At 44.4% G+C, this 20,880-nt stretch overlaps 1 protein-coding gene across 1 annotated transcript in view; it reads left to right on the plus strand.

Annotated features, from left to right (window-relative positions):
* The window catches only part of PARP1 (poly(ADP-ribose) polymerase 1), a 115,906-nt gene that overhangs the window by 89,989 nt on the left and 5,037 nt on the right, over positions 1-20,880 (plus strand). Inside the window, exons 13-21 of the mRNA XM_082251639.1 lie at positions 5,621-5,816; positions 7,864-7,992; positions 10,810-10,893; positions 10,979-11,101; positions 11,242-11,370; positions 11,732-11,830; positions 12,452-12,604; positions 13,823-13,950; positions 16,255-16,316. Of these exons, the coding sequence (XP_082107765.1) occupies positions 5,621-5,816; positions 7,864-7,992; positions 10,810-10,893; positions 10,979-11,101; positions 11,242-11,370; positions 11,732-11,830; positions 12,452-12,604; positions 13,823-13,950; positions 16,255-16,316 (1,103 nt within the window). The remainder of the gene's footprint in view (positions 1-5,620; positions 5,817-7,863; positions 7,993-10,809; positions 10,894-10,978; positions 11,102-11,241; positions 11,371-11,731; positions 11,831-12,451; positions 12,605-13,822; positions 13,951-16,254; positions 16,317-20,880) is intronic.

Below are 20,880 nucleotides of genomic sequence, written 5' to 3' on the forward strand. Positions count from 1 at the left end.
TTTAACGGACAATTGTGCGGTTGTGCAACGCTGTACCCAAAAATAATGTCCTTTTTTCTCCCCACAAATAGAGCTTTCTTGTAGTGGTTTTTGATGAGCTGTGCAATTTTTATTTTTTTGCGCTATAAACAAAAAAGAGCGATAGTTCTGGAAAAAAAAATTCACTTCCTGCCATAACATTCCCCAAAAAAAAAAGTTGAAAATCTTAATTTTTTCAACATTTTAAGGATTTTTGTATTCTGCTACATATTTTTGGTAAACAAATCCCAATAAGTGTATTTTGATTGGTTTGCACAAAAGTAATCGCGTCTAGAAACTAGGGGAAAGATTTGTCGGCGATTAGCGTTTTTTTTTTTTTTTTTAGCGGGACACTGCAGCAGACAGATTGGACCCATAACTGACATTTTTGACACTTTTGGGGGGGACCGGTGACATTACTACAGTTAACAGTGCTAAAAATATGCACTGTTACTGTAATAATGATACTGGCAGGGAAGGGGTTAACCCAGGGGCGATCAAAGGGTTAGGTGTGAGCCTGGGGGGGTTGGCTTGTAATATCAACACAGAGACCCGTATTCCTAAATAAAAGGAACACAGGTGCTCTGTATTGATACCAGAGAGAACAGCTGTCTGCTGTTTACAACAGCAGGCCGCCGGTCTCTCTTCATGGGGAGCAATCGCCGGTGCGCGTCGGCAATTGTGGCCACCGATCCCGCACCTCGCTTTCAGAAGGTCACAGGAGCGCTCCCGTGGACTGCCATACAGGTACACTGATTTGTGGGAACCTGCCAACCTACTGCCATATAACTGGGCGGCTGGTTGTCAAGTGGTTTAGGAACAACTTGTTCACCTATGCAGGCTGCCGGAGCCCTGCACAGCCACCAACAACCAAAACTATAAAACCAAACAATCCAAAAAATGTGTGATTTGCTCACCCATTAATTAAATACAGTATAAGCAGAGAAGGTAAAACATCCCGAGCAGGTCAGTCCACCATTTTCAAACCCCTCCCCCCCCCCCCCCCCCACTGATATAGGATGACATAGCTTAATATACAAAGGAGATTTCAATTCTTAAGAAGAAACATCAGACATGAATGCCGTTAATTCCTCGTTAACCCATTTACCCCAGACTTTTTCAAACTTCCGTGGACAACCTCTATTACAATACGTGTCCTTTTAGAGAGGTATTGCAGAGTTAACTAAGTTCATCCACACTGATATTGTAGAAGTAGATTTTGTCCATGCCAGGGTTATTGTTTTCCTTGCATAAACACGAGGAGTCCCAGCAGCATACATTTCGCTGCTGTAAGAGCCAACTCCTCAACCAGGCCCAGTAGACAGATTTAATGAGGAGGAAAGGTCTTTTCCAGAGACTCTTTGGACAACACGCACCACTTCCCCCCTAATATTGTGGGATGGCAAGACATGACCAAAAAAATGTGGGTAAAGTCACTGCTAGGATGGGAACATCTACAATCAGTTGAAGTGTTTGAAGCCATTTTGTGCACTCCGTATGGTGTGTAGTAAGCGCTGTGTACAATTTTTACTGGCTAAGATGGTCTTTAACCACTTCCATACAGAGCAGTTAGACACCCTTCCTGCCCAGACCAATTTTCAGCTTTCAGCACTCTCACACTTTGAATGACAATTGCTCAGTCATGCTACACTGTAACCAAACAAAATTTTTATCATTTTTTTCACACAAATAGAGCTTTCTTTTGGTGGTATTTGATCACAACTGGGGTTTTTTTTTTTTTCGTGATATATGCAAAAAAAAGTGCAAAAATTTTGAAAAAAAAACACTTTCAATTATGAAATTTTGCAAAAAATAAATTTTTCTTCATACATTTTGGGCCAAAATGTATACTGCTACATGTCTCTGGTAAAATTAACCCAAATTAGTGTATATTATTTAGTCTGTGTGAAAGTTATTGAGTCTAGAAGCTATGGTACCAATTACTGAAAATTGATCACACCAGATGTACTGACTGCCTATCTCCTTTCTTGAGGCCCTGAAATTTCAGGACAGTACAAATACCGACCAAATGACCCCTTTTTGTAAAGTAGACAGTCCAAGGTATTTAGTAAGAGGCATGGTGAGTTTTTTAAAGTTGTAATTTTTTCCCACAATTCTTGGGAAAATGAAGAAAAAATTTTTTTTATTTTTTTTCCCACAAAGTTGTCAATTTATAAGCTATTTCTAACACATAGCATGTACACAGCAAAAATTACACCCAAAAATACATTCTGCTACTCCTTCCGAGTATGGCGATACCACATGTGTGAGACTTTTACACAGCCTGGCCACAAAAAGAGACTCCACGTCCAAGAAGCACATTCAGGCGTTCTAGGAGCATAAATACACATAAAACTTTCTTACTACCTATCACACTTTTCAAGGCCCTAGAGCACCAATACAATGGAAAAGTCCACAAAATGACCCCATTTTGGAAAGCAAACACTCCAACGTATATTCTATGAGGCATTATGGGTCGTTTGAACATATCATTTTTTTCCACAGGTTTTTGGAAAATGTGGGAAAAAAATGAAAACTTTTTTTTTTTACACAAAGTTGTCAATTTATAGGATATTCCTAACACATAGCATGTACACAGCAAAAATGACACCCCAAAATACATTCTGCCACTCCTCCTGAGTATGGCAATACCACATGTGTGAGACTTTTTCACAGCCTAGCCATATAGAGGGGCCTAACATCCAAGGAGCATCATCATGCATCCTAGCCACTTGCCTAGGCCTATTTTTGACATTTGGTGTTTACAAGCTAAAATCAGTTGTTTTGCTAGAAAACTGCTTAGAACCCCCAAACATTATATATTTTTTTTTAGCAGAGACCCTAGAGAATAAAATGGAGATTATTGCAATATTTTTTATCACACCGTATTTGCGTAGCGGTCTTCCAAACGCAATTTTTTTGGAAAAAAAATCACTTTTTTTAATTAAAAAATAAGAAACCAGTAAAGTTAGCCCAATTTTTTTCCATAATGTGAAAGATAATGTTACGCCGAGTAAATAGATACCCAACATGCCATGTTTCAAAATTGCGCACGCTCACGGAATGGTGACAAACTTTGGTACTTAAAAATCCCCATAGGCGACAATTTAAAAATTTCTACAGGTTGCCATCTTTGAGTTACAGAGGAGGTCTAGGGCTCAAATTATTCCCCTTGCTCTAACAATCGCGGCGATACCTCACATGTGTGGTTTGAACACAGTTTACATATGTGGGCGGGGTTTCTGTATGCATTCGCTTCTGCGCGCGAGCGAACGGGGACAGGGCGCTTTAATTTTTTTTTTTTACTATTTATTTTATTTATTATTTTTTATTTTTACACCGTTAAAAAAAAAAATGATCATTTTTATTTCTATTAAAAGAAATGTAAATATTCCTCGTAATAGAAATAGGCACGACAGGACCTCTTTTTTGTGAGATCTGGGGTCAAAAAGTCCTCAGATCTCACAAGTACACTAAAAGATAGAAAAAAAAAAAAAATAAATAAATTATAATATAAAATGAAAAAAAAAAAAAAAAAAGGACCTCTTAAACCGGTTGCTAGGCAACAACATTTTCCGTAGCTCCGGTCCTCCAAGACCATAGAGTCAAGTGAGGCCAAGCTTGCCCTCACTCGACATCCTGTCTGTGAGGATTCGGGACCGGATCGTTTTCCCCGCTGCCGGCGGGTCCGGTAAGCGGGGAAAAGGACCGGAACGCGTCGGGAGGGGGGGGGCGCCTCTTCCGCCATCCCGGAAGGGTGATCCCACGGCGAATCCGCCGCTGGGACCACCCTTATCGGAAAGCCAACCGTCCACCGTTTAAAAAAATACCAGGGTTATGGCAGCTATCTGCTGCCATAACACCGGTATTTAGGTTTAAACGGAGGACGTATATAAACCTTTTTGGACTTGGACATGGTGGCTGTATGAAGGGTGACAGGTACTCGGGTACTTTGTTGGGCAGGTGACAGGTACTCTGGTACTGATGAGCAGGTGGCAGGTACTCGGGTACTCAGATAGGCAGGTGACAGGTACTCGGGTACTCTGATGGGCAGGTGACAGGTACTGAGGAGTAGTACTCACTGACTGATAGGTGATAGGTGATACTGTACTGATGGGTACTGATGATCAGTACTGATACGTGATAGGTACTGATGAGTACTGATGAGTAGTGATGGGTACTGATGAGCAGGCGGCAAGTACTTGGGTACTTCAGGCGTCAGGTACTCTGATGAGCAGGTGGAAGGTACTCGGGTACTCTGATGGGTAGGTGACAGGTACTCAGGTACTCTGATGACGGGTACTCTGTTGACAGGTACTCAAAGTACCCGAGTACCCGTCATCAGAGTACCCGAGTACCCGTCATCAGAGTACCCGAGTACCCGTCATCAGAGTACCCGAGTACCCGTCATCAGAGTACCCGAGTACCCGTCAGAGTACCCGAGTACCCGTCATCAGAGTACCCGAGTACCCGTCATCAGAGTACCCGAGTACCCGTCATCAGAGTACCCAAGTACCTGTCACCAGCCCATCAGAGTACCCGAGTACCTGTCATCAGAGTATTTGTCATCAGAGTACCCGAATACCTGTCACCAGCCCATCAGAGTACCCAAGTACCTGTCATCAGAGTACCTGATGGGCTGGTGACAGGTACTCGGGTACTTTGATGGGCTAGTGACAGGTGCTTTTTATTGGGGGGGGGGCAATCAGTGTGTTTAGGGTGCACTGTAGTTGGTAACTAGCTGTTACCACAATCTCCTCCTCACACAGGATCAGTGTGTGAGGAGGAGAACACGGTGACAGCTAGTTACCGTGTTCTCTGTTGACATTTGTGACCGGCTGTGATTGGACACAGCCGGTCACGTGGTAAAGAGCCAATTTCATTGGCTCTTTACCTAGATCGGGGATCGACTCTGTCCGAGGGACGAGCCTCGTCCCCGATCGCTGCTCTGCGAGCCCCCGGGGGCGGGCATTGCAGAGAGAACGAGCGGCTCGTGCTGGAGCCGCTCATGTGATCGGCTGTGATTGACACAGCCGATCACGTGGTAAACAGCCAATTTCTATTGGCTGTTTACCTTGATCAGGGATGGGCTATGTCCGAGGGACGAGCCTCATCCCTGATCGCGCCGCTGCGCGCCGCCGGGGGCGCGCAGTAGCAGCTAGAACGGGCCGACGTCATATGACGGCGGCCCGGATCTAGACAACCACTTTGCCGACGTCATATTACATGACTCGGTATGGAAGTGGTTAAAAGGGAAATCCTAAATGTTCGACCACTCGAGATCCGAAATATCCACCAACCATTTATTCCATAAAGCTGAAAGCTCCTTGAGAAGCATAAGTGGTTGTAGAGGATCAAGTGGTTGTAGAGGATCAACCGGTTTCGATGAACAGACTGACCGCTTATGTTCTGTACAAAGAGTCAGGTGCACAAGTTGCATATAATAATACATTTAATGATTTTCTTTTCCTTTTTAATATGGGACCATATCCACCTGTTTTATCTCAGCGTTCTAGTACAAAATAGTTTGTTTTTATATAAAGTACTTGATTTCTTTTGTAGGTGTTTGGATTAACTCTTAATTCTCATGTAACTTTTACAGGTACTGGGTCTTCCGGTCCTGGGGCAGAGTCGGAACAGTTATAGGAAGCAACAAACTGGAGGAAATGTCTTCTAAAGAGGAAGCTATTGACCATTTCCTTAATCTGTATCAAGAGAAGACTGGCAATGCCTGGCACTCCACCAACTTCAACAAATACCCCAATAAGTTCTATCCATTAGAGATAGACTATGGCCAAGTAAGTGTTTGAAGTGGCAAAAAAAATAAGAAATGATCAATTACTTGATCAAAGCAACACACCAGGAAGTCTAAAAACTTAAGTGTGTAGATTTATGGGCCAAGGGCCAGCAGTATGGACTTATTACGACCAAACCACTGCACATTTATTAAAGTAAATTTTAAAATGCCAAGTGTAAATGCAATGAACCGCAATGTCCAGTGTACTTTTGGTATCGGAACTCCTATTTAAATAGGGTCCCAAGAGTAAATTTCTGGAGCCTGTGCAGTAATGTGACTTCTGGCCTGGCTGCTTAGTTGTTGTCCGGGCAGTATTTTTTAACCACTTAAGCCCCGGAGGATTTGGCTGCTAAAGGACCAGGGGTTTTTTTGCGATTTTTTACTGCGTGACTTTAACGGACAATTGCGCGGTCGTGCGACGCTGTACCTAAACGAATTTGACGTCCTTTTTTTCCCACAAACAGAGCTTTCTTTTGGTGGTATTTGTTCACCTGTGCGATTTTTTGATCACGCGCTATAAACAAAAAAAGAGCGTAAATTTTGCAAAAATAACAATATTTTTCACATTTTTTTATATGAAATTCCCCAAAAAAAAAAGTAAAAATCAAAAATTTTTAACATTTTTCGGCCAATTTGTTTTATGCTACCTATGTTTGGTAAAAAAAATCGCAAAAAGCGTATTTTGATTGGTTTGCGCAAAAGTTATCGCGTTTACTAACAAAGAGAAAGATTTTTGTCATTTTTGGTGTTTTTTTTTTTAACGCGTAATGGCGGCGATCTGCGATTTTTTTTTCGGTACTGCGACATTGCGGCGGACAGATCGGACCCTTGACTGACATTTTTGACACTTTTGGGGTTACCAGTGACATTACTGCAGTAATCAGTGCTATACATATGCACTGTTACTGCAAAAATGACACTGGCAGGGAAGGGGTTAACTTTATTGGACAGGGAGGGGTTAAGTGTGTCCTAGGGGCGTGCTTTCTACTGTGTAGGGACATTGCTATTGGTGTAAAAGCAAAGATCAACCGTTCTACATAGTAGAACGGTCAGATCTTTACTTTTACACAGGGAGAACTGACAGGCAGCTTGTTTACACAAGCTGCTCTGTCTTTCTCCCTTCACAGGAGCGATCGTAGTGTGGCCGGCGGACATCGAGTCCGCCGGTCACACGCACTGACTTGCCTGTGAATGAGCCGCGGCGGGCGCGCGCCTCGGCGGGCGCGCGCCCGCTCGCTATAGGCTCGCAAGTCAGTGACAGGCGAGTGACGTACCGATACGTCACTCTGCCTGGCCGGGGCTGACCGCCGCAGTATATAGTCGTGCGGCGGTCGGCAACCGGTTAAGGTCTCCAGAATTTTTCTTTTTACATATGGGGGGGGGGGGGGGGGTGCTTTTTATAAAGATGTCCTGGTATTACTAATGAAGTATGGCAGTAGCATGAAAGTGGAACCCACCTTTTTGAGATTTTGCAAGAAAGCCCTGTATAGTACCGTGCAGCAGAAATATTTTTTAAAGGTACAGGCTGATCTGCATGTTTTGAGAAATTAAACTATTTCCAGGCTTGCAACTGTTTAACCCCCTTCCACCCACAATTAGTATAAAAGTGCTCCTGAGCACATTGTCTACACATTGATACTTAAATAAATGTCATCCCTTAAACAGCTGTCATAGTTGCCAAACCCAGCTGTCAGTTTTCAGTTATGATTGGTAACCATTCAGAATGTATTCAGTCATGTGATCACTAATATGTTGCAATTATAAAGAAGCAGGCACAGGCCCATGCAATCTATCAATGGCAGTGTTTTAAAGTGTTTCAAATTTTACATAAACACACCCTTTAAATAAGTGAAATTTAAAAATGATTTAAGCAAGAAAATTGTCATATAGTCAAGTTAATGGACATGTACTGAGGAGGCTAACTTTTGGTCTGGATATCTAAAGGCATGAAAGGGTCTAACCAGTAGTCCTAAAACAGGACCTACTAAGAACTCAAAATTAACACTGCCATTAATCAGTTTCTTCATCCCTTTGCTTGTGTCTGTCAGGAGGAGGATGTGGTGAAAAAGCTGTCAGTTGGAGCTGGAACTAAGTCCAAACTTGCAAAGCCAGTGCAAGAACTTATCAAAACGATATTTGATGTGGAGAGCATGAAGAAAGCCATGGTGGAGTTTGAGGTTCGTTCTCTTTACTAGGTGTTGTTTGTTTCCTTGAAAGAAAAAATACCTTCAGTTCTACATTGCAAGAATCTTTGCATTACGTTTTGCACATCCTTTCAGTTTCAATTATGTAAATATTGATATAGTTGCTAATTGTTACCCTTAATGACACAGCAACTTATTTGCTTATAATGGATTTATCCTGCATCTTAACCTCTCAATCACCAGTAGCATTTTACAGTACCTACGTGTCTTACCAGCATGCTTTAAAAACTGCAGTAGGTAGCAAAGGTCTTTAGGCACACTCCCAGCTGTTATAGCAGCGGGGGTTGTGTTTACTACTGTCAAGACGACTGTCAGCTTTCTGTTGGTAGAGATTCACTTCCACACTCCAAAAGATGACTGGAGAAGAAGCTAATCAAGCATGATCTGCTTTAGTGGGGCCCAGTGGCAGCTGGTGCTCAAAATTTTTTTTGGGGGGGGGGGGGGCGCAAACAGAAAAATGTAATAGGCATTGCTTTGCGGCAACAAACGCTGTAAAAAATTGCGTGACTTTGAGGTCGCAAAAGTGTGAAAGGGGCCTTCAGTAATTAAGGTATAGTGTGCCCCCTTTCAATGCACAGAGACCAGCGTGCCCCCTTTCAATGCACAGAGACCAGCGTGCCCCCTTTCAATGCACAGAGACCAGCGTGCCCCCTTTCAATGCACAGAGACCAGCGTGCCCCCTTTCAATGCACAGAGACCAGCGTACCCCCTTTCAATGCACAGAGACCAGCGTGCCCCCTTTCAATGCACAGAGACCAGCGTGCCCCCTTTCAATGCACAGAGGCCAGCGTGCCCCCTTTCAATGCACAGAGGCCAGCGTGCCCCCTTTCAATGCACAGAGGCCAGCGTGCCCCCTTTCAATGCACAGAGGCCAGCGTGCCCCCTTTCAATGCACAGAGGCCAGCGTGCCCCCTTTCAATGCACAGAGGCCAGCGTGCCCCCTTTCAATGCACAGAGGCCAGCGTGCCCCCTTTCAATGCACAGAGGCCAGCGTGCCCCCTTTCAATGCACAGAGGCCAGCGTGCCCCCTTTCAATGCACAGAGGCCAGCGTGCCCCCTTTCAATGCACAGAGGCCAGCGTGCCCCCTTTCAATGCACAGAGGCCAGCGTGCCCCCTTTCAATGCACAGAGGCCAGCGTGCCCCCTTTCAATGCACAGAGGCCAGCGTGCCCCCTTTCAATGCACAGAGGCCAGCGTGCCCCCTTTCAATGCACAGAGGCCAGCGTGCCCCCTTTCAATGCACAGAGGCCAGCGTGCCCCCTTTCAATGCACAGAGGCCAGCGTGCCCCCTTTCAATGCAGAGTTGCCAGCGTGCCCCCTTTCAATGCAGAGTGGCCAGCGTGCCCCCTTTCAATGCAGAGTGGCCAGCGTGCCCCCTTTCAATGCAGAGTGGCCAGCGTGCCCCCTTTCAATGCAGAGTGGCCAGCGTGCCCCCTTTCAATGCAGAGTGGCCAGCGTGCCCCCTTTCAATGCACAGTGACCAGCGTGCCCCCTTTCAATGCACAGTGACCAGCGCGCGTGTTCCCTTCAATGCATTGAGGCCCCGAGACCAGTGCACTTACCCAGATCAGCGGCGGCTTCTCCTCAGTCCCCCGGCGTGTCTCCTCGAGTCCTCCTGCTCCTGCATCCTCCTCGGCCAATGGCATGGGGTTTGCCTTGCGGCCAATCAGGTATTAGACCCGCTCCCTGATTGGCCAGGAGGAGGATCCGTGTGACAATAGCGAATTTTCATTTGCTATTGTCACACAATGGGTTGGCTCGGGGCGCACTGCTCTGCGCCCCGGGACCACCCTTTGCATCGCCCTATTAGAGCCTCTGGCTCTAATCAGGGGATTTAAAAAACAAGAAACCCATTGAGCTCCATGTGTCCGGCACCCAGTATGCAGATTAGGGGGCCGGACGCATGGATGGGGGGGCTGCGCCCCCAACGCACCGGCTGCCACTGGTGGGGCCCATAGGTAACATTAGGGTTTTTTTTTAGACCTTTGATGTCTCCTTAAAGAGGACCTTTCATTTCTACTATGCTTTCACATTGTGGGAGGGGGGTGCTTAGGTATGGGTTTGCTATCCAGCCCCCTATGTGATGGAAAAAATTTTTAAGATATACTGTAATAGAAAAAATGTTTAAAGCCTGTGGTCCCCACATACTTAAACGTGTGTCAGGTGTGCCTGCTTATGAAAATAGCAATTGCGTTACATTTATTGGCTATTGCTGCACAGGCAGGAGTGGGAACAGTAATGCTTCGACTGTCGTTCATAGCTAACTCTATACTGATAACCTATAAAGGCTTTTACCATGTCACCTATGGACAGTTTTGTTCCATGAGTGTGTGAAATTTTAAGGCTTTAGATGACACAATCCCACGTTTATTTTACCCAAAAAAATTTGGGTAATATTTTGCTTTTGTGTGCACTAAAATTAAATGGGGTTTGATAAATGTATGCTACTATTTGAAAATATTTTGCAGTTACCATCACTTTATTCTCTAGTCTCTTTCAGAAAATATGTTTGGGGGGTTTTAACTAATCGTCAGCCCCAAAATATGCATTTTAATATGGAGGCCCACTAATCCAGTTGCCACAGTAGCTAATTGACTCCTGAACACACAAATGACAAAACTATTGCAGAAGCTTGCAAAAAAAAAAAGGGGGGACTTGTGGAGGCATTTGAGCACCTTTTTAAAATTTGTGCCAAGGAAAATGTGTTTTTATCACCGCTTAAAGACCGCACCCAGGAACTAAAATGTTACTTACCTTTTGATAGACTGTATTACTATTTTTGATTTGTAGATTGATCTGCAGAAGATGCCTTTGGGCAAACTTAGCAAGCGTCAGATTCAAAGTGCATACTCTATCCTGAATGATGTACAGCAGGTGAGTCACAATGTTAAATGTTAACCTGACGATGTAAATTTGTAAGTCTCAGTTTTAAATCCTAATAATTTCTGTGTTGTTTTAGGCTGTATCTGACAGTGCTCCTGAAGCTCGTTTGCTGGATTTGTCCAATCGCTTCTACACACTAATACCTCATGATTTTGGAATGAAGAAACCCCCTCTCCTGGATAACGTGGAAAACATTCAGGTCTGTTTAAAGATTGACTAGCTCTATTGATGATTGGACATAAGCTGTAACAAAGTTGTATATCCATAACCTTATTTAAGATATTTTTTCTGGTATACTGTATTGTTTACATCAAGTAAATGTCTCTTCCTGGGTTTCAGGCAAAGGTGCAGATGCTGGATAATCTGCTAGATATAGAGGTGGCTTACAGTCTTCTGAGGGGTGGCACAGAGGACTCAGAGAAGGATCCTATTGATGTGAAGTATGAGAAGATTAAGACTGAAATTAAGGTAAGGAAGTCTGACAAGAGTCCAGAACATTGAATATTATTGAAAGAATCTTGAAATTTTTTTACCATTAAAAAGAATTTTAAATACATGCGACAGCATACTCTGCTTGATGTTCAATATGCCTGTGTTATTGGCGCTTGCCTCAGTTTACTTTTTACTGCTCATAAGTTGTGAGTGTGTGTGTTGTTTTTTTTTTTTTCATTGCTTGGAGCATAGAAGATAGTCTCCCCGCTGTCAGAATACAATGGCGCAGCAGGGAGCCTTTCCCCATCCACCTCGAAGCCCACTGCCTGATTAAAAAATGTAACCCTGTATGGCCAGCTTTTAGATGTGATTTTCAGTTGTTTTGTCTTTATTACAGGTTGTAGATAAGGACTCTGAAGAAGCCAAGATAATCAATCAATATGTTAAGAACACACATGCCGAGACGCACAACGCCTATGAACTTGAGGTCCTTGATGTAAGTGGTTTTGAAGTAATTTTTTAATCGATTGAGCAGAGGACAATGCATGATTGCTTCAAAAATGTCCAGAATCACAACTTATAAAACACAACTTCTGGCTTCTCCATTTTCTGAACTTCAGTCAGGGAGAGCAAAACAATAACATCAAAAAAGCTATCTGATCCTCCACCACAAGACTGCATGTCCCCTCGATTTAAAGCTTCATAGTGTATGCTTGCCCCATGCCAGTAATTTTCTTAGGCTACCTCTGCATGTTGGCACATGCAGTGTCCTCACATCAGCCTATAATCCTCTCCTAGTCCCTAGAACGAGCACGAAATGTTGGCTTTGACAGTGTTCCATAAAGCCAAGGAGCCACCCTGAAACTGGAAAGCAGAGTCAGCAAGCAGTGGATCTGATGAAATTGGTTTGAGCTGTGGATAAGTGACATAAAATCTGAAAGTGTTTAAAAAAAAAAAAAAAAAAAACGTTTTTGTTTGCACATTTATCAGGTTGATTTGATTTGCGTTGCAATTGGACATTTGGCAGGTTGACATGGAGGCTTGACTACTATTTTTCTCTTCTACCAGTGACAGGTGCTAGAGACTAAAATGTAAACTCTCTTTAAAACTTTATCAGATTTTCAAGATTGAAAGAGAAGGGGAGAGACAGAGGTATAAGCCGTTCAAACAGTTACACAACCGTCAGCTGCTCTGGCACGGGTCACGAACCACAAACTTTGCTGGAATCTTGTCTCAAGGTCTGCGAATTGCTCCTCCTGAAGCACCTGTTGTGAGTATACCCCTAATAACTTCTCTATACATTGTAAAGGATGGGATACTGTAGTCTGGGCACAAAACGGTGCAAAGCTGCTATCCAGTTAAGTCAGGACTGACTAGAGGTAAAGGAAACTACTGAGCAGAGCTCTTCTGTCTTTCTATCACACTGTCCCTCTGATTTCAGTTTGAATCACTGTCCGAAAAAAATATGTATGGGGGCATATATTTCTAAGGCCGGCTATACACTGTTTGGGTCCCACCCAGTTTTGCAGTAACCTGCGGAGATTCGAACTGTTAATGGGAAGGCTGAAATGTACCAAGTTGATGGATCAACTTGGGTACAACCAGTCTGTCGGATTGTCTTACGGTTACCGCTAGCAGCTGCTATAGCCTCTAGAGATAATCACTGTCTTCTCCCAGTGGGGGCGGCTTCCCTCAGCCACCCCTCAACTGGGAGAAGACCATTGATGATTCCCCTGTCCCCATGGTTGCAGGAAAGAAATTCACACTGTATGGCCAGCCAAACCTTTCTCTGAACTTCTCTATCTGCATACATATTTCGGGTAGGTGATTCAGATTGGTAAAGCCAAAGGATTTGCTGTAAATTAGCATTTCAGGAGGCCAGCAAAAGCAACCTACTGATTTTTCTCAATGTATTTACTTCACAAACTTTTAGGAGTAGTGTGAAATTGTTCATGTATTAAATCTGAAATCTAGTCTCATGAAAGACATGTTTTACCAGCAATGTGTTCACTAAAACATTAAATGCAAGCAGTGCAAAGTACTTTGCAATTCCCCAAACAGCAGAGTTAAGACAGAGAGAGAGAGCGAGAGAGAAAGCAGCAAAAGAAGCCAGTTAGTTGTGCTGCAGTGTTCTTGTCCTAACAAGGATTATAGTGAAAAAGGAGAGTGACTTTTTCTCCTTCATGGACCAGTTACAGGCTAGGGCTAGGACAAGAGCTGTAAGTGTTAATTGCAGCAGAGAAAAAAAAAAATCAGTTTTTCAGGAAAGATACACCATCAGCTATCCATATCTGGATCTACTCTTTTTCACATTTGGATTTCATATATGTTGGCCTGCGAGCTAAAGAAATAAAGGAAAATTTGTGAGTAGGTTGTACTTTTGTAATCCAAACAGCTCTGAAGTTCAAAATTCAGAGCGCCCTAACTGTTAGAATTGCCTGCTGGAAATAGTTGAGTATTGATTTTCATATTTCTTGTTCTGTTGTAGACTGGTTACATGTTCGGTAAAGGTGTTTATTTTGCTGACATGGTGTCTAAAAGTGCAAACTACTGCCACACAACGCCAAATAACCCGACAGGTTTGATCCTACTGGGAGAGGTTGCTCTCGGAAGCATGTAAGTAGACATCAACTGTTTTTTTCTTTATTTGGGATATGTATGTAAATGACATCTTAAAACTTGTGTAATTGAAGGTTTCTTGCCATAAGTGCAGTCTTTCACTTTGGTGTACCCTTTGTTTTATTGATAGTGATATTTGCTACCTTTTGTACTGTAGAGACCTGCTGCATTTTGTAACCCCACGGATGTTTTTCCACCCAAAATTTTAATTTTTGTTTATGAGACATGGGATACAATTAACGCAAATAGTTGTGAAATACACGTGGGGAGAGGAGATCCTAAAAACATATAAAGTCTCGTAACCAGCGGGATTTCAAGGGTTTTTGCATGTGCATAAACTGAGAGCATAACATAATTTATTTTAAATGTAGTCATTAGCTCCACTTTAAGTGAAACGTAAGCTTACCTTTTCTTCAACGGTCTGCATCCCGTGCCAGCATCTTTTGCTGGGTGTCAGTGTTTGGTCTTCTTCACTGGCCGTTGTTGGATGACATCACTCCTGCACATGCGCAGGAATGCTGTCTTCCTCGCACAGAGGCACTTCCTCGCACAAAAAGTTAATTGAGCTGCGCTTGCTCAGAGTAGATTACAAAGAAGACACTGAAAAGGCAGATCATTGCAGAAGAGACATTGCATGTCTTTTCTGTGATAACAATCCCTGCCTGCTTGCAGTTTTTGACAGCAGGACAATAGTCCACTTTAAAGAGTCCCTGTCAGGTCTAAAAGGTTAAAAGTAGAACAAGTATTAAACTCACTCCTCTAGCAGGTCATATATCCTACCTGCACTTTATTTCTGCTGCCACTCTAGACCCTTTTTAACATTTGACAACCATCCGCTGATCCTAACATCACCACAAAACTTAGCAGTAATATAGGTGTTACAGGCTCAAACGGGCACATGGCAAGGGATAGGGGCATCCAACTCTCCCTGAAGCGTTGAAAGCTAAAAAAGACTGGTAGAGAAAGAAGAGGTGAGTAACTATTGTTTTTCTGTGTGTCTTTGCAATTACCTGTGTTTATCAAGGAGATAAAAAAAAAAAGCAGGTAAGTGCATATAGTGTGTACGGGCCCTTAGAGACCTAACCAGGGTTATATCACAGCTTTCATTCTTCCATTATGTTCAAAGGGCCAAGTGCTGTTTTTCAGTGAATAGCATGGTAGTATTGCAAAATAATAAAATAAAAAACCCGCAACTACATCTTTATCTGTAATGCTGCTCTTCTTACAAATTCTTCTAAAACATCACAGCACATTTCACACATCAATGTCTGAAGACAATGTGTATGTCAGAGAAAAGTCTAGTAAAATTTATTTGGTAAACATGATGGGCAATAAATGCAGTTTACTGAACCAAAATGAGAGAGTGTACATAGGCAAATGGAGCATGATTTCAAGTAATTCCAGCTTGAATCTGAGATTGATCCAAGCATTCCACCATAGGGGATTCTGACCTGACCAGAATTTGACTACTACTTTTGCGTTCACATTGATTTATTTTGTGAGGAAAAACGGAAATAATCATTTTATGTATAAAACTTACTGTGTTGGTATTCAGTGTAATATGAAATCCTAAATTTTGTGTTTTGAAATGTGAAAATTTAGTAACAATCTCAGCCATAGGAATTGTTACCACTGACGGGTAGTGAATACTATTGATTTATCTTGTTACAATGGCATCTGAGAGTTGGTGGGATATATTAAAGTGGAGTTCCACCCAAATGTGGAACTTCCGCTCATTTGCTTCTTCCCACCCCCCCAAGGGTGGTCAGATCCAATAGATGAGGTAAAGTTGTTCAAATTGCTGAGAAAGTGAATGCTGGTTCTGATCGAAAGGTGTCCGAACACAATACATCGCATTTTGCTGCATATAGGTCTGTGCTGCATATAGGTCTGTGCAGGTGAAGACTGGTCAGAGTGTCCATGCGCACCCATATCAACAGCCAAAGCTGCCTACTATGGGCATGTGTGCATCAGAATTGGACCACGCGGAGCAATGGAAGAAGGTGGCCTGGTCTGATGAATCATGCTCCCTGCCATGCACATGGCGTAAAAGAAAACGTGTTACTTACCTGGAGGCACCAGGATGCACTGTGGGAAGAAGGCAGGTTAACCATTGCTTCAGAAGTCTAATGGAGTCCATGCCTTGACCAGTCAGGGCTGTTTTGGTGGTAAAAAGGGGGAACTACTTATTAGGTGGGTGGTTACATTGTTATGGCTGATCGTTGTCTGTGTGTGTTTTGTCAATATGTTTTTGTGTGTGTAATACGTATACTATTAACCTTTGAATCATTTATATTTCAGGTATGAGTTAAAAGCTGCTTCTCACATAACAAAATTACCCAAGGGTAAACATAGTGTGAAAGGTATGTAGTGATATATTTAAGACTTAAAGACTATAGAATTCTAGACCTTGAAGCAGGTTTATATAAAAGTGATATTCACCAAACATTCACTGCAGGTGAATCGATCACTGAAATTTAATTTTACTGGGAAGGTAACCCTTTGTTGTGATCATTTAATTTTGTCCATAAGTACACACTTTTTTCAGTTGTCAGATGTTTGTTGCAAATACTTGTTAGATTAAAATATAGTATGCATTTATTGTTAAATTTAAAGAGACTTTCAGGTCTATTCACCTCTTCATGACCGTGCTATATCCCAAAGATGGCTACAGCACTGTCACACATTACTGGGAGGGCCTTTATGGACGTCCTCCTGTGATCATGCTTCTCATGCGTCTGCTGCTGTGCGCATCAGCTATATCCTTTGAACACAACGGATCACAGATTGGGATAAAGAGCCAATCACAGCGGCTCTTTACCACGTTATCAGCTGTGTCTGATCACAGTGTAAACAGGATATACCAGTTGATCGGCATTTATCTTCTCACGCGCTGTCAGCGAGAGGAGAGAAATGCCGAAAACCGGCAAATCTTGTTTACACTGTGATAAGATGAGAGCCGATAACCGGCAAATCCACACAGAGGACATCGACACTGATAATCAGGAAACTGATCAGCAGTGTCCTGATTACCAGTACAGCTGCAACAGTGCCCCCCCAGTGCTGCCGGTTAGTGCCACATAGTCCGTGCCTCCTCACCAGCGCACACCAGTGAAGGAGGTAAATGACTTGTTTTCAAAATTTTATAACGGAAACGAAGAAAAAATATTTTTCCCTATCGTCCATTGACAGACGCAACCTCCATCTTCATTAGCCATTGGGTTATGCTGCCCCCTGCAGGAGTAGTTCTAGGCAGTAAAAAATTAAATATCCACGCCCACCGGGCTGTCCCCACAGGCATAACCCACACACCCTCTGCTCCAGCAAACCAGTTCGTTTCTGCCTAGAGAAGGAGTAGGACCTAGGTTTTCTGCTGGGTCTTCGGTCTCAGTTTTTTTATTCTTTTCAGAATATTTTGTTTTTATTTCTCTTTACTTACTGTGCTAGCTAGTGTTCAGGGGGATCCTCCTGGTGATCTGCAAGCAATGCTGGCTGGGTAATATAGGTCCTTAAGGTCTCCCCAGCCTTGCTTACGAGCATGAGCAGGTTATAGTCCCGCTCTTGGCTTAGCCATGACGGTGCCCCTTTCCGGATGGGGACGAGCCTGCGAGTGGATGTCTCGCTGGAACGCCCTAAGTCACAGCGTACCCCTCGGGTGGCAGCACCACAACTTCAGGTGGGAGGTGGTCTGCCCGGAGCGGAGCCCACCCGATCCATGGTATGGTGAGTAAATGTGACCCCCTCCTTGTCCCTTGGTGGTGCTTTCTCCTCAGGATAATAATAGGACCTGGACTTCCTAAAAGATTTCCCTGGCCTGTCAGGTACCCCGGCCTTGTGGCTGTCTCCCTCCCCCATCCCCACAGGGGGCTATGTAATTGGGGCACCTGGCGTCCTGAGGGGGGTGGCAACCGTACCTTGTTTCTTGCTCGGTCTGGTTGTAGATCCTTGAGGCCTTTATTTTGGTGATCCCTGGCCGCATGTCACGCCGTGGGCGCCGCCATCTTAAGTGTGGGCAATGTATAATTTTTTTCCCATTGACTTTTATGGGGCAGCGATTTTTCGCTGTGCTTTCTATTTAATTGCATTGGCATCCTTTTTTGTGTAGTCCTATTGAGCTACACAGGCAGCGTGACCTTTCACATCCAGGCCGAGGTCACTTCCTGTGATTCTTCTTCCTACTGCACAGTCCGATTCAGGAGGCTTTTCTCTGGAGGTGGTACAGTACTGGGGTCTTTGTGGGCATATTCGTGCACACTCAGCTGTCAGTGTATATTTAAGGGGGACTCCCCAGACCGCTGCAATGGGCAACGGGAACCGCGATCGGCGATTCTTAAAGTGACAGTACTCCGTTTTTCTGTTACATTGATTATGCAGTCCCAGGCTGTAAATTCACCCTCAGACTCTCTCAGTGCGACACCCGGACTGTCCGGATCACAGTCGCTGGCCACGATTTCAGCAGGTCTGGAAAGCCTGGCGACAAAAGTTGATTACGTAATGAAAAGGGTTACTAGCCAAAAACGGGCATTGCCTTCTCCATCTTTGGTAGGGTCCTCTGATTAAAAGGCTGATATGGTCACCACGGACACCACCCCCTCCCTACCTGAGGGGTTGCTGTCCTCGCAATCGGATGGTGAAGAGGACCTGTCTTCTTCAGCTGCAGCGCGGGAAGGCGCTCTGGTGGAAGCCCTGATTACTTCAGTAAAGGAAACTTTAAAATTGGCAGATGAGCCCACGCCGGCATGGGGCGCGGGTGTCTTTTGGCTCCCGCAAGACCACCTAAAAGTCAGGCAAGGTTTTCCCTTGTCCCGAGACTTTTCATGATATTGTTAATGATCAATGGTGCCGCATCAAGCACGTGTTAGTAGTGCCTAAGCGCTTTAAACGCCGTTGGACAGAGCCGCCTAAAGTGGACCACCTGGTCTCCAGGTTGAACAAATCTACTATTGTGCCTGTGGAGGATTCCCCGGTTTTAACGGATCCGGTGGGATCTCTTTCCCGCCATCTTCACCTGTTGGCGGGTTCTATTTTTGTGTCTGTTTTGGTATCAGACGGTTACGGAATGGATTAGAGCGGAGTTCCTGCCAAATGTTGTTGTGTTTTTTTTTTTTTTTTTAGCAAAAAATACTCCTAGAATAGTCAGGGCTAGTGCATTTAAAAAACGATATCCTCTAAATTGTCCCGTTTAGTGTACATGCAGCATGAATTACTTACCTTGTGAAGTTCTTGTCCAGCGCGGCCATCTGCGGTGTGGGCAGCTGAAGCCGTAGTGTCCCTCTTCCTGGATGTCCCAGAATGCTATACCCTCCTCACTTCAGGGACAGGCGCGTCATCCCACAGCTGGTTTCCGTGTCATTGCGCATGCCCATCGGCAGAGAATGACGCGCCTGCACTGGAAGTGACGAGGGACACCGGTGCAGGGGCATTGACTCCTGGGATTGATGACACTCATCTCCCAGGAGTCAATTCAAAGCAGGAAATGACGTCCGCGGCCGCATAAGGAGGAAGTGCAGTGATTTTTCATTAAAAATAAGGTAAGCGAACCAAAAAAAAAAATATCCAATTCGTTTTTAGAATGTGATAATTTTATGCTTGATGGGAAGTTAAAAATATGGCCAGAACTCTGCTTTAAGGTTCTGAAAGGGAACTTGGACCCTGACATAGTTCCCCCGGAGCTTGTGGAACTTTTGGACCAGATTGCTCAGGCCCTGGTGTTACTGTGTGATGCGTCCCTGGATGCGGCTCCCCTGCTGCCCAGAGTTTCGGCTGTGGGGATTGGAGACTCGCTGGATGAGTTGATGAAGGGTCTGACTTGGTGGGAAGAGTACTCTTCTTCCTCAATCCACCACGTGCTGATGGGGGACCTTCCTTTATCGCTCATAGGCGTTTTTTTTCTGGAGGGACTATGAAGCACTGGGACAAGCCCAAGGCCAGTCAGCCCGATTCCGCGGACAAGCCCTCTTCAGCTTGAAGGGGCAACTTCACCCGTTTCTGTGGGGGGCGGCATCTGCGCTTCTTTCAAACGGTTTTGTTCCGGGTACAAGATCAAATTTCGGTCCTGGCCGGGGGACAGATTTTTTTTAATCAAATCTTAACCTGTCTCCAGAGTGTTTGCAAGATCTCCGGGAGGCTGTGCAGGATCTCCTGGCTCAAGGAGTGATTGTGCCGGTTCCCCCGCAGGGACGCCCTCAAGGTTTCTTTTCAAACCTGTTCACGGTGCCCAGAAAGGATGGCAAGGTGCATCCAATCCTGGATCTCAAGGCTCTGAAGCGCTTTTGCGAGTGCAGAAGTTTTAAATGGAGTACATTCGATCGGTGGGGATGTCTTTGAATGAGGGGGATTTTCTGGCCTCCATCGATATCAAAGATGCGTATCTGCACATCCCCATATACAAGAGACTTCAGCGATTCCTCCGCTTTGTGGTGGCAGAGGAGCACTTTCAGTTTGTGGCGTTACCCTTTGGTCTCGCCTCCGCTCCCAGAGTTTTTACCAAGGTTCTGGCCCCAGTGCTGGCCTTGTTACGTAAAAGGAATTAAAATTTTGGGATATCTGGTCGATCTCCTGTTGCGAGTAGACTCTCATTCAGATCTGTTGGGCAATATCTCGATTACAGTTCAGACCCTTCAGGAATTCGGGTGGACGACCAATTTCAGGAAATCTGCTCTGTTGCCATCCGCACGGGTCACTTATCTGGGGCTGACTCTTGACTCTGCACTGGCGAGGGTCTTTCTCCCCTTGGAAAAGCTACAGAAGTTGCAAAGGGCGATCAGGTTGCTGATTGAAACCGATCAGTCCTCCTTGCGGGCTTACATGAGGGCCCTTGGCCTTATGTATCCACCTTCCAAGCAGTCCCGTTTACTCAGTCTCACTCGAGGCCTCTGCAGAAAGAGATTCTGGCAAAATAGGAATCCTCTGTCATTGGACCAGAAG

This window comes from Pelophylax lessonae (assembly GCF_965119305.1).
Source record: "Pelophylax lessonae genome assembly, chromosome: 3".
NCBI lineage: Eukaryota > Metazoa > Chordata > Amphibia > Anura > Ranidae > Pelophylax > Pelophylax lessonae.